This window comes from Dermacentor andersoni, chromosome 10 (assembly GCF_023375885.2).
Source record: "Dermacentor andersoni chromosome 10, qqDerAnde1_hic_scaffold, whole genome shotgun sequence".
Classification (NCBI taxonomy): Eukaryota; Metazoa; Arthropoda; class Arachnida; order Ixodida; family Ixodidae; genus Dermacentor; species Dermacentor andersoni.
In genome coordinates this window covers 134,289,187-134,301,919 of record NC_092823.1, presented here as the reverse complement: position 1 = coordinate 134,301,919, position 12,733 = coordinate 134,289,187, and the positions used below count along the sequence as shown (strand labels likewise).

The window sequence follows — 12,733 nt, the reverse complement described above, 5'->3', positions numbered from 1 at the left end:
TCTTCTGGGAGTATAAATGTTGTTTTGGTCACAGCAACCAAACCTTGCTGCAAGGAGAGAAAATCTTGTTTTTGGGCAGAGCAAACAAATCTTGTTGCTGGGAGAGCAAATCTTGTTTTTGGGAACAGCAACCAAATCTTGCTGTTTGGAGAGCAAGTCTTATTTTTTGGCATAGCAAAGAAATATTGCTGTCGGGAGAGCAAATGTTGCTTTAGGCATAGCAATCAAATCTTGCTGCTGGGAGAGAAAAATCTTGTTCTTGGTCACAGCAACCAAATCATGCTGTTGGGAGAGCAAATCTTGTCTTGGGGCACAGCAATCAAATTTTTCTGCTGGGAGAGCGAATCTTGTTTTTAGTCACAGCAACCAAATCATGCTGTTGGGACAATAAATCTTGTCTTTAAGTACAGCAAGGAACTCTTGCTGTTGGAAGGGCAAATCTTGTTTTTGACCACAACAACGAAATCTTGCTGTTGGGAGTCGCTGGGAGTTCAAATATTGTTTTTTTTTGGCACAGCAACCAAATCTTGCTTCTGGGAGTGCAAATGTTGTTTTGGGCACAGAAACCAAATCTTGCGGCTGGAAGAGCAGATCTTGTTTTTGGGTACAGTAACAAAATCTTGTTATGGGAGTGCAAATCTTGATTTTGGGCACAGCAACCAAATATTCCAGCTGGGAGTGCAAATGTTGTTTTGGGCATAGCAACCAAATCTTGCTGCAGGGAGAGGAAATCTTGTTGGAGATCAAATGTTGTTTTGGGGGACAGCAACCAAATTATGCGGTTGGGAGAGCAATTATTGTTTTGGGGCACCGCAACCAAATGTTTCTGCAGGGAGAACAAATCTTGTTTTTGGGCCCAGCAACCAAATCAAGCTGCTGGGAGAGCAAATCTTGTTTTGTTGGCACAGCAACCAGATCTCTCGGTTGGGAGAGCAAATCTTACTTTTTGGTATAAATCAAATCATGCTGTTGAAAAAGCAAATCTCCTTTTTGCGCACAGCAACCAAATCTTGTTCCTGGGAGAGCAAATCTTGTTTTTGGGCACAGCTACCAAATCTTGTTGTTGGGAGAGCAAATCTTGTTTTTGGGCTCAGGAACCATATCTTGTTGCTGGGAGAGCAAATCTTGTTTTTGGGCACAGCAACCAAATCTTGCTGTTGCGAGAGCAAATTTTGTTTTTGGGCATAGCAACTAAATCATGCTGTTAGGAGAGCAAATCTTGTCTCGGGGCACAGCAACCAAATCTTGCTGCTGGGGCAGTAAATCTTCTCTTTAAGTACAGCAAGGAAATCTTGTGGTAACCTTGTTTTTGGGCAGAGCAATCAAGTCTTGCTGCTGGGAAAGCAAATCTTGTGTATGGGCATAGCCACCAAATCTTTCTTCTGGGAGTATAAATGTTGTTTTGGTCACAGCAACCAAACCTTGCTGCAAGGAGAGAAAATCTTGTTTTTGGGCAGAGCAAACAAATCTTGTTGCTGGGAGAGCAAATCTTGTTTTTGGGAACAGCAACCAAATCTTGCTGTTTGGAGAGCAAGTCTTATTTTTTGGCATAGCAAAGAAATATTGCTGTCGGGAGAGCAAATGTTGCTTTAGGCATAGCAATCAAATCTTGCTGCTGGGAGAGAAAAATCTTGTTCTTGGTCACAGCAACCAAATCATGCTGTTGGGAGAGCAAATCTTGTCTTGGGGCACAGCAATCAAATTTTTCTGCTGGGAGAGCGAATCTTGTTTTTAGTCACAGCAACCAAATCATGCTGTTGGGACAATAAATCTTGTCTTTAAGTACAGCAAGGAACTCTTGCTGTTGGAAGGGCAAATCTTGTTTTTGACCACAACAACGAAATCTTGCTGTTGGGAGTCGCTGGGAGTTCAAATATTGTTTTTTTTTGGCACAGCAACCAAATCTTGCTTCTGGGAGTGCAAATGTTGTTTTGGGCACAGAAACCAAATCTTGCGGCTGGAAGAGCAGATCTTGTTTTTGGGTACAGTAACAAAATCTTGTTATGGGAGTGCAAATCTTGATTTTGGGCACAGCAACCAAATATTCCAGCTGGGAGTGCAAATGTTGTTTTGGGCATAGCAACCAAATCTTGCTGCAGGGAGAGGAAATCTTGTTGGAGATCAAATGTTGTTTTGGGGGACAGCAACCAAATTATGCTGTTGGGAGAGCAATTATTGTTTTGGGGCACCGCAACCAAATGTTTCTGCAGGGAGAACAAATCTTGTTTTTGGGCCCAGCAACCAAATCAAGCTGCTGGGAGAGCAAATCTTGTTTTGTTGGCACAGCAACCAGATCTCTCGGTTGGGAGAGCAAATCTTGGTTTTTGGTATAGCAATCAAACCATGCTGTTGGAAGAGCAAATCTTGTTTTGGGGCGCAGTAATCAAATCTTCTTGCTAGGGGAGCGAATGTTGTTTTTGGTCACAGCAACCAAATCATGATGTTGGGAAAGCAAATCCTGTTTTGGCTTACAGCATAACGTCTTGCTGCTGGGAGAGCAAATGTTGTTTTTGGGCACAGCAACCAAATCTTGTTCCTGGGAGAGCAAATCTTGTTTTGTGGCACAGCAATCAAATCTTGCTGTTCGGGGAGCGAATGTTGTTTTTGGTCACAGCAACCGAATCATGTTGTTGGGAGAGCAAATCCTGTTTTTGGACACAGCAACCAAATCTTATTCCTGGGAGAGCAAATCTTGTTTTTGATCACTGCTACCAAAACATGCTGTTGGGAAAGTAAATCTTGTTTTTAAGTACAACAATCAAATCTTGCGGCTGGGAGAACAAATCTTGTTTTGCACACATCAACGAAATCTTGCTGCAGGGAGAGCAAAACTTGTTTTGTGCACAACAACAAGATGTGTTTTGGGCACGACAACAAAATCTTGCTGCAGGGAGAGCAAATCTTGATTTTGGGCACAGAAACGAAATCTTGTTGCTGGGAGAGCAAATCTTGTTTTTGGGCGCAGCAACCAAATCTTGGTGTTAGAGTTCAAATGTTTTGGACACAGCAAATAAATCTTGCTGTTGGGAGACTTAAATGCACTTTGGGTTTTGCTTTGAGCACAGCTAGACAACAGCGTTTCATCTGTCAGCCTCTCATATGTGAAAAAAGTGGCCTTCGTCTGAGCATTGATGAACGATGCACCATGAGCTTGTTCTGGCTTAGCTAGGGCTAGTGCTTGCTTTTACTTACAACATAAAAGCTCACCATTCAGTCAAAACTCGCGGTTGTGATGCCGGTCTAGCATGACTGGAAACTGAAGCCCCTACAGATACCATGCCTCATTAAGAATCTTTTTTCACAGCCTCTTGTGTTGAGTCTTGATTTTTCTTTTTTGCAAATTCAGATCGATTATTTAAGTATATTATTGAAACCAAGGTCTAAGGAAAAAGATTTTACAAAAGAAAATTACGATTTTTCAACTCAAAGCTGCCCTAAAAGTCTTATTGTCACATGATGTAATGCATGCTTTATTTTACACCGTGCCATGCTCTGCCGGGCTTTCTTGCTAGGCCATGGTTGATGGTTCTGGAATCATAGAGTTTCCTACTGTAGTTACTAGGAGAAATCTGGCTCTAGTGCCTACGGTAGCTGTGGCTCAACCAGCGCAAGAATTATGGGTAATGCATGGATTTGCCTTACTTCGTCCAGTTTGGAAGCTCCTAACATTTAGTGAAGCATTTAATGAAAAGAAATAAATTGAGCTGAGACTATCGGCGATGATTTTCAATGTAACCAGATAGCCGAGAGCTTTTAGAAAGCTGTTCGTTTTAATAAAGGAATTATTCGCTTAAAGGCCTATTTGTTGCAGTAAAGGTATTAGGGTAGCGTTTGTTTCATTGCGTAATTCCGCAGAGAAAAGAGTCGTTAATCAGTACTTCTGGAGAAGTGCTGGACATCTTCCCTGCCGTCGCCACAGGGAGAGAGGGTGGCAGGGGAAGAGCAGTAACGCTTCCCGAACGCTCCCCCATAGCCCCTAGACCTTCAGACGCCTCTAAAGCTCCGACAGCATGTGCCAAGTGGCCTGACTATTCACTAATACGCACAACGATGTTATGAAGGCACGCCTTCAACAAAGCGAAGTCCTATCTTCCCATTGTCACCTATTGTAAATTTTCACTACCTCTTAGCCCCGGATGTTTAATACAATTTGGGGAAAAATAGTTATTTTATCGTTGCAAATGTCATATCTTAGAACTCACAAGTTTGCGAGTACCACGTTCGCATTGAAGGTGTTTTGATTTGATATCTTTAGTGATAGCGACCAACGCGCCCTTGATAGCGACCAACGCGCCCTTTGTGTTGGCGGAGAAATTCCGGCCGCCAGCCGCCGACCACGAAAACAGGCGAAAGATCAGAACAAAGCTATTCGCTTTATAACTAAGGTTGCACCTTATTAAGGCAAAGTGGATCACAACAACCCGACAAACTTGTTTTATGGGTACAATGTACCTGCTATTTTCTTGTCCTTACGGAAATCGGTAGGCCAGTGTCCACGTATTTTGAAGCTGCCGAAGCTGCCTTTGTGTGGGAAAAGCCGTGCTAAGCCGTACGTTGCTGACACGTGATTGGCGCTTCGTTACGTTTGTAAAAATATTTCATTTCCATCCACCTGATTAGCGACGCATCGGAACTTTGCAGGGAAACGGGCCTGACCTGCGTATGCCGCTTGAGCGGGAATTCCCTGTTGGCCTCGATGAACGCCTTTGTCTCATCCGGCTCCAATAGCAGGAACCTGAAAGCATGTACAGCCGTCTCTCCGTAAGTATGCGTTCGCCGCTTGGCACTTAGGCGTACAGGTGCAGCGTGCGCGCTTACCTCTGAGAGCGTGCCGTCAATCTTCCCATCCCTCCTTGGGATCTGCACATTTAATAGATGACGTTGAGAAAATGCTCCTTCTTCTCGACGGGAGTTTGCCTTTTCACAATTGCATAACCATTTAATGAAAAGTCAGACGCAAAAAATATGAAAAATGAAAATTAAAATAGAAGAATGTTGACGGGTTGTGGCTTCTCACTTCCTTCATTTTTCATTTGAGTTCATCCACTTGGGTATCTGCCTGAGCTCGTGCCTAGAAAAAAAATCGAATTTTATGATATCTTCACAATGCAAGCTTTGAAATATCATATTTAATTTCTGTCTATGTTATATAAAAAACTGTTGGGATAGACTGTGCGAAATCAAAGTCTGAACTGCGAGAATTATTTCGACAGAGCGGTTCTTTCATTCTTGATTGGGTTTCCGTAATCCCTGCAGTCTTGGTGTTTCCGTGGTTCTTCTATCTGCGATCACAAGTGTTGTTTGAATATGGCACTCAAGAGGGAGGTCATTTGCACCAGTCCTAGCACTTATATTTTGTCAACTCCCAGGAACATTTCTTTTGTTGGTGAAATTTACATAAATGATGTCACTATACTTTTGTTTTCTAATGATTGCTTCTGTTATTATCATCGTTTCGAGCACAACCTTTATGTCACAGAAGAGGAGTGTCCGGCGCCACCTACAGGCAGCGAAATATGATCAAATACAGTTAATAATTAATTATTCAGATCCAACGCACATCTCAGAATTTGCATGACGCGGTTAAGGAAATGCTATGAAGCTGCCCATTTCATTCCTGCTTGTTTGGCGTAAAGGAAACTGGGGTGCGCGTATGTGCTCTCGCGCACCCGTGCTATGCGCAGTGTGACACACGCGGCGGCAACCTCAAAGAGCCAGTCGGTGTTGGCACGACAGATGTGCAATTGGTGGTCTAATGGTCAGAGCATCGGGCTGCTGTGCTGGAAAACAGAGGTACCAACGGGCACCTAACTTTTTTGTAAGTGTGAGCTATTCTGCAAGGCAGCAGCGCCTAGCAGCCACGGTCAGGAAAGGTCGGGAGAGTTCGCAAAGAAAGCTTCGCTGTAGGAAACCTGCGAGGATCGCATACTATGGTCTGTATGGAAAACAAGTGGACTGTACTAGCGAAGTCTGTCTACCTGGCTAACACATGCATAATGTTATGTGTCAGTGTCATCGCTCCGAATGGCTGAGCGAAGCATTGGGCAGGTTTTAGCACGTAAGCGATGCGACGGCTACTCTAGCGGCAGACTGGGCGAGCTTCGGTGCGTTCACTGCGGCCGCACGGAGAGGACGAGAAGGAACTCGTCGGCAACGACGCAGACACTCACCGCAGAGCCTCGAGGGCGTCCCTGAGGGCGTCCGGATCGGCCGGATCCTGCGCGACAGCGAGGAAGTCACTGAGTAACGAGGGTGCGTGGGTTTAGATCGAGCGCTTCCGAATTCGGCATGGCGAAGAAAACACGTTACTTGACATTCCGAACAAACAGCACAGGAAGTCGATGTTCCACCTACTAGCCCATATTATCACTCACTTTTGCACGTTATACTTGAACAATGCAGCGCACTTTGGCTTGCAGCGGCATTGGGGTATAATACGATTATTCGCCACTCTTCCGTATTTTATTCTGTTCTGTTCTTGTCATATACCCCCGTCGTGAGTAGATGGTCCTCTTTATATAACACAATGACAAAGCAGATTTAGAATCAGTGGTCAAAGTCTAAGTTGAATTGGTACCCAATTCTAGAATCGCCACAGCATATTCTGGTCTTGAGCAGCCTCATGGAGAGCCTTATCGGACGAACTTTAACGCGCTTACCGCCCATGTACTCGAAACGGACCTCCACCCGCGCTGCCTGCTATACAGAACGTCAACAGTAATTTTGGAGGAGACCAGACTGCGAACAAAAGGCACTGTTTTAGTGTGTTCTTTTTTTTATTATTCGAAAGGTTACTCTGAGACATTATTTAGCCTATTTTCCCAAGATTTTGGAGGCTTTGGATTTATCGCTTATGACTGATGGCACTGTCGAACACTTTCGTGTGATGTCAAATCCATTCAGCGGCCTCCTACCCACTGCCGCCCCAAGTCTCGTTCCTTGTACTAAGTGCGAAATAAAATTTTATGAGCGTGAGAGAAAGGCCCGCTCCCACTGAAGTACAGTAGCAAGCGTAAGCCATTTTAAAATAAATGAATAGACCTTGCGACAAATCCCGCGGTGCAAAATTTTCTTAGCAGAAGACCAGTTGGAAACATGAGAAGTGGACGAGGTACGCTTTGCAAGGCTTGGTCAGCGAGCAGAAAAGGTCGCCGCGTTGAGCTTTTATTTTGGTGATAATGAATGATGTCATTAAAATGTTCGGCAGAATCTATCTCACGATTATTGTCGACGGTAATGTGCGGTTAGCATTGAATCATATAGCGACACGCACATTGCCACCGTCGAAACGAGTTATATATATATATATATGAGGTTTCCTCTTTCATGCTTCCCTAAGAACACTCGGCGCCATCTAGCGGCGCCGCCACGAAGCCTGCACGTAGCCTCCGAAATGTATGGCGCACCGGTGCGTGCGAACGCTGAGAAACACGTCACGCAGCAGCTGGGCTCTTCTCTCCTGCTTCTTTCCTAAAGCCCTTTAAACTTCGTAAAGTACTGTCACGCTTTGAAGAATGCCGCCTCCTTCTCGCGCGCTCTGGCCGAAGCCGATGCCGCGTCGCTATTGGCCTAATAGCACCACGTGGGCCCTCGCGCCGTGCGTCAGCGCCATTTTTGCTCAAGAAGCGTCTACGGAGTGGCGAGGAGCGCATGTTGGCGCGTTGCTACGCTCGAGCAGTGTAGGCGGCGCCATGGTCGAGGAGGGAGCGTGAAAGAGAGGAGAAATGAGGAGGAGTGATGGCGGAGGAGGAGTGTGTCACTACTTTACGAAGTTTAAGGGGTTTTATTCTTTCCGGACTAGCTGCGCCATCTAATGGTGCTGTCACGAAATCAGCGTGTGGCCTCCGAGACGAGAGGCGCGGCGTACCTGTACCTGCGGACGCTAGGAATTGTTTCCTCGCTGGCCGCACACCCAGTGGCACATACTCAGTGACCCAAATTGGCGAAAAGTTCATGCCGAGAGGGCTGCACATGCCCAACTTATTCATGGCGCAGCTCGCGAAAGCGTTTCCGTATAAGACGTTCATATAAAAGCGGCACATAAGCCCAGTGCGAAAGCGTCGGGTTGCTGTACGTGATGAAACCTTATGATGTGGGTTCAATTCCACCCAGCATCGGATAAATTTCAAGGCTCTTTCAATGCGTTAGCAATCTTAGGGCACTTTATACGCACTTCCCGGGAGACAACTATGTTTGTAACTAACCATTTCACCCCTACCTGGGTCACTGGGTTATCCGTGGGCAAATGGGTAGCGCATGGGGTTGATGTGACGAGGGAACAGGGTTCGAAACGAACCGTCGGACCAACTTGGGTGGCTGAGTATGTGGCGATGTGTACATATGTGCCACTCCTCAATGAACTCCTTTCCCACCGATATGGGTCACTGTAGACGCGGGATAGGGTATGTACCGCTGTTCAATGAAACTCTTTCACGCCGATTTGGAGCACTAGGTATATTCCACTAGATTGGTGCTGATATTCAATGAACATCTTTGATTCCAACTTGATTCAATGGGCATGTGCTGGTACTCGAGTATGAGCGGACAGTACATGGTGCTACAAATAACAGTGCGCAACCGGACAAGAATTGAGGCACGAAGGCAAGCGTTTCGCTTCCTTTTTTCTTGTCTAGTTGCGCGCTGTGATTTGTAGTGCCAGGGAACACCGACTATCCCAGTTTAATGCCGTGGGGTCAAGGTACATGTTGGTCTAGTTGTGTACCTGGTGCTTAGACCAGGCCTCCTTTTCTTCCTCGTCCGCGGCCGTGTGGGGCAGGCTGAACTTGTAGAAGGGCCGCAGGTTGCGGTACACGTACAGGCAGGAACCCGCTGCCACGGCAACGGACGGAGGCTGCCCCGGTGGGGCGGACTCTGCACGGTGTCCAGGCCAGTCACTAGTGAGATTGGGCCACTTGGTGTATGTCATGTGTGTACTATATAGGTGTGCGCCGTGTTATAAGGGGCGCAACGATGGGTGAGAGACGATGAGACACGATATGTAGGGACACAAGTTCAATGACACTTCATATACAGCTGCTCGTCCTTTTCATCCTCGGTGTTGCCTTCCATGGGGAAAGCAGTGTACTAAACCGATCGAATCAAGATGCAAGTTGTCACCACCGTTGAGTACAGCGGTGAGTCTGGCGTAGTAACAAATGAGCGAACTCAATGTGACCTTCGTAGTTTCGATATCTAACCCTGAGGCCGTGGACCTCAATTACTGCTATAATTAACCGTTATGAGTATGATGTGCTCACGGAAGGCAAATCAACAAAATGGCGAACTGGGCGAGTTGGTTGGCGAGACGACTGGACAACACAGAAATGGGCTGTCTTTGTTCTTCAGTCGTCTATGCCCCTGACCACGAATTCACGGAACGCGCCTGCCCGACCCTTTAGTAACATTCTGGTTGTCATAGCAGTGATGGGAGGGCAACTTGGCTCAATATGTGCCGTTTGTGACAGTCCTAGACGTCGACGCACCCGTTCGAAAGGCAGCCAGTCCGCATGGCAGCGCGGCTAGGGCCTGCTCGCCTTGCTGCTGCTGGCGTCCCCCGCGGAAAAGGCGCAGGCGTCCTCCGTTGCGCAGGTCGGCCACCAGAAGCCGCTGGTCGCCGTCGGCCAGCACGTCGGCCGTGCACACGCCTCCCGGAAGGGCGTACAGCGACGCGTACGGGTCGTGGTGGGCGCGCAGCCAGGCGCCGCCGTTGCTTCCGCCGCCACTGCGAGCCCGCCAGGGTGAGCTAGTGTACAGACACTTATGGGGACAGCGCAAACAACACGCGTACAATGGCTGACAACCGACAGTTTTACGGAAGGCAGCACGAAATCGTGAACGAGGCATGATAAATTGTTAGTCATAAGTCAGTCCCACGTCGTTGCATGCAAGCTCTTCGTCGGTTGTTTCCGCGCTTTCCCCTAGTATGTGTCTCGCGGTCATTCAGTGGTTGTTTATTATATCATGAAATTCTGGACGCATAGGCCACTGAAGAGCAGACTGTTCCTAACCGCAACAATAAACTCTAGCCGCTAAGAAATTTCAAAAAGAAACGAAGGCGGAAATGAAAAGTAGCCGTTGAACAAAGCGTCGCATGACTCCGGTACAGCCTGCTGTACTACATGGAGGCTACGTATACCAGCGCGTGATTTGCCAGCAGCACGACAACGTCCAGTCACAACACGCGTTACCGTAACAGTCGCTGTCTGTAGACTCACTATACGATAAGCAAATATCCTGTCCAAATGCACCGTAACAATATATATATATATATATATATAATTTATTTATTGCACCAAGCGAAGATTAAACTACATCACTACAAATACTACATCTAAGACATTCACAGCACATATATCCAAATAACGCTGAAAACATTGGTACAAGTTTGCATGACTGCGCCCTAAGCCCAATCGATTGTGTTTTAAGGAGCCTGCATAAGGTCACTATTCAAAAAGTCGCAATGGGCTGTGACAGCGTGTCCTTGTCCGTGCACGACCACAGACCAACAGGGTAAGCGCGGTGAGTAATGTTTCAGAGCTAAAAAGAAGAAGCCTGATCTGCGTGTCAGTAGCATGGGAATAAGAAGGCGCAGAAGGCTTAATAAAACTTCGTTTAGCTGGTGTTACATATACGTATGAATTCAATCAATGCAATCGGGTACCCCCTGACCTGATGGCGTTGTTTCTGGAGTTACAGGGCCCATGTTCTACTGATTGATGTGGTTGTATTTATTTAGCTGCTTGTGTATAACGAAGTTTGCAGTTACTTCGTTAATTCTATTAGTTACACTCACTCAACTGAATAATTTTATGCAACATACTCATATTTGCAGAACTGGGCTTCTCCACAATAAATGTTTTATTGTGAAAAAGCCAGCTTTCAAGGGCGCATTCTGGGCAGCTACGGACATTGGCAAATCTTTTTAGCGCAAGTCGCAGGTACCGTGATGTAAGTTCGGTGTAGTGCCTGGAACAGCTTTCACTGGTTATCATTATATAACTGGTGGCTCGAAAAATTAGCTACACTGAATTGTGCGCAGCGCTATCCGAACGTTACAGAGAGAGTGAACTATAAACTTTATTTCATAACGACTCTTTGTTCGAGTCGCCGCTAATGGAGTCCGCCACTCGCGTCAAGCACACAATACGATCCAAACAAATGGACTCACCATTACCATCAAGACCAGTACGTTAGACAGCCCTGGTGTGCTACCGTATCCTAACAGCAGGGACATACGATAAGGTTTCCGCCCCGCAATACTCGGAGGGACACACTCGCCGAAGGCCAATGAAGTTTCCTTGACATTAACCGACAACAGTGCTTGCGAGTTACTTAGCCATTTTTACTGAGTTCCTACCGCTTTATTTCTGTTTATATTAATTTTTATTGTGAGATAGAATGGTGTTTTTTGTTTCCTTCTTTTATTTGATTCCTCAGTTTTTTGTACATGTTACGCCTTTTCAATTCAACCTCGCTCTTTGGTTTCGTATAAAACAGAGACGTAGCGCTTTGTGGCATCGTCGTCTTTACGTATTCTTATACGTCTCCTCAAAGCTATCGTGTCACGTAACATGTGTCAATTCTGCCACGCGCTGATTTTCCTTTTTATTTATCTTTAAGTAACACTTTGTGAAGTGCGACCGTTATGTACGGCGTAAAGGTTGACGCACGGCGCCGCGAGGACAGATGGCAATACATTTCAAATATTCGAGGTAATGTTGGAACGAGGTCATCGTGGTTAAACAGCGCGACAGACTACATACAAAGGCAGTCGGACAAATAACGTCGAGCGCCCTTCGTCTGTCGCTCAGGTAAACTGCGACTAGTGGAATCCAATTCGTCCAACCTTCGTTTCCGCCGCAAGAAGGTCACATATCTTTTTTTTTTCTTTTTTTTTCGAAAACCGTTTTTTGGATAAGCAGTCTCTCTGTAATGCGCGTGATGGGCACACGCTCGTAACGCAGCGCGAATTTGTCACTTGCGCATTCCCTTCGACATTGCATTTCGCATGTCACCTGCAGCGATCAAGAAATGCACCCTCGTCGACTTCTCACCTCGACGCTGACGCGTTGCTGCTCATGTCCATCCACCTCTGACGCCGCTTCCTCGAAAGCAGTGAGCGGCGGAGAGCCGCACGCAAACACATATACGCGCGTCGCCGTGGCAACAGCCGTCGCGTTCATGTCCCGGAAGATGGCGGCAGCTGCATCGATGCCTTACGGAGGCCCCTCCGCAGCACACGCAGCGCTGACCCGAGAAAGGCGCGAAGGCATCATTTTTGAAACCGCTTTTGCTTGCGAGCTTCACGAGCGAAACGTTGCATAACGAGGCGCCCCGTTTATGTGAGCTCGTCGTCTGGATCGGTGACACCATTCCGCTTCTTACGATGGCCTACTCGTGGCAGCGAACATTGCTTACATGACGAACTGCAATGTTCATTTAGATTATTAGGCTCGGGCGATCCCTTGTACAGTATACAGCATATTTCCTTCAGTCCTTCTCAAAATTTAAACCACTGTGCAGTTTCGGAAACTTAAACGCGACAAGCTAATTAAATTCTACTTTTCGAAATTAAGTAGGAAGCGACTACGAAAGTATTCATCCCATATATCAAATCGCTTGCATGATTCTTGCTGTCAGGTTTCGTGAAAACTGGCACCAATTCGGTTTATACCGTTTTGTTCTCAAAGACAGCGAAAATAACTCGCGAAGGGCGATGCGAATGCTGCGAGTC

General features: G+C 46.5%; 1 protein-coding gene across 1 annotated transcript in view; it reads right to left on the bottom strand.

The window, feature by feature from the left end:
- BBS1 (Bardet-Biedl syndrome 1) overlaps window positions 1–12,395 on the bottom strand; it is a 40,349-nt gene extending 27,954 nt beyond the window's left edge. Inside the window, exons 1-6 of the mRNA XM_072284746.1 lie at window positions 12,054–12,395; window positions 9,483–9,721; window positions 8,723–8,871; window positions 6,171–6,217; window positions 4,819–4,860; window positions 4,657–4,735 (exon numbers count right to left, since the gene is read on the bottom strand). Coding sequence (XP_072140847.1) covers window positions 4,657–4,735; window positions 4,819–4,860; window positions 6,171–6,217; window positions 8,723–8,871; window positions 9,483–9,721; window positions 12,054–12,145 — 648 coding nt within the window. The 5' untranslated portion in view covers window positions 12,146–12,395. The remainder of the gene's footprint in view (window positions 1–4,656; window positions 4,736–4,818; window positions 4,861–6,170; window positions 6,218–8,722; window positions 8,872–9,482; window positions 9,722–12,053) is intronic.
- Window positions 12,396–12,733: the final 338 nt, after the last annotated feature.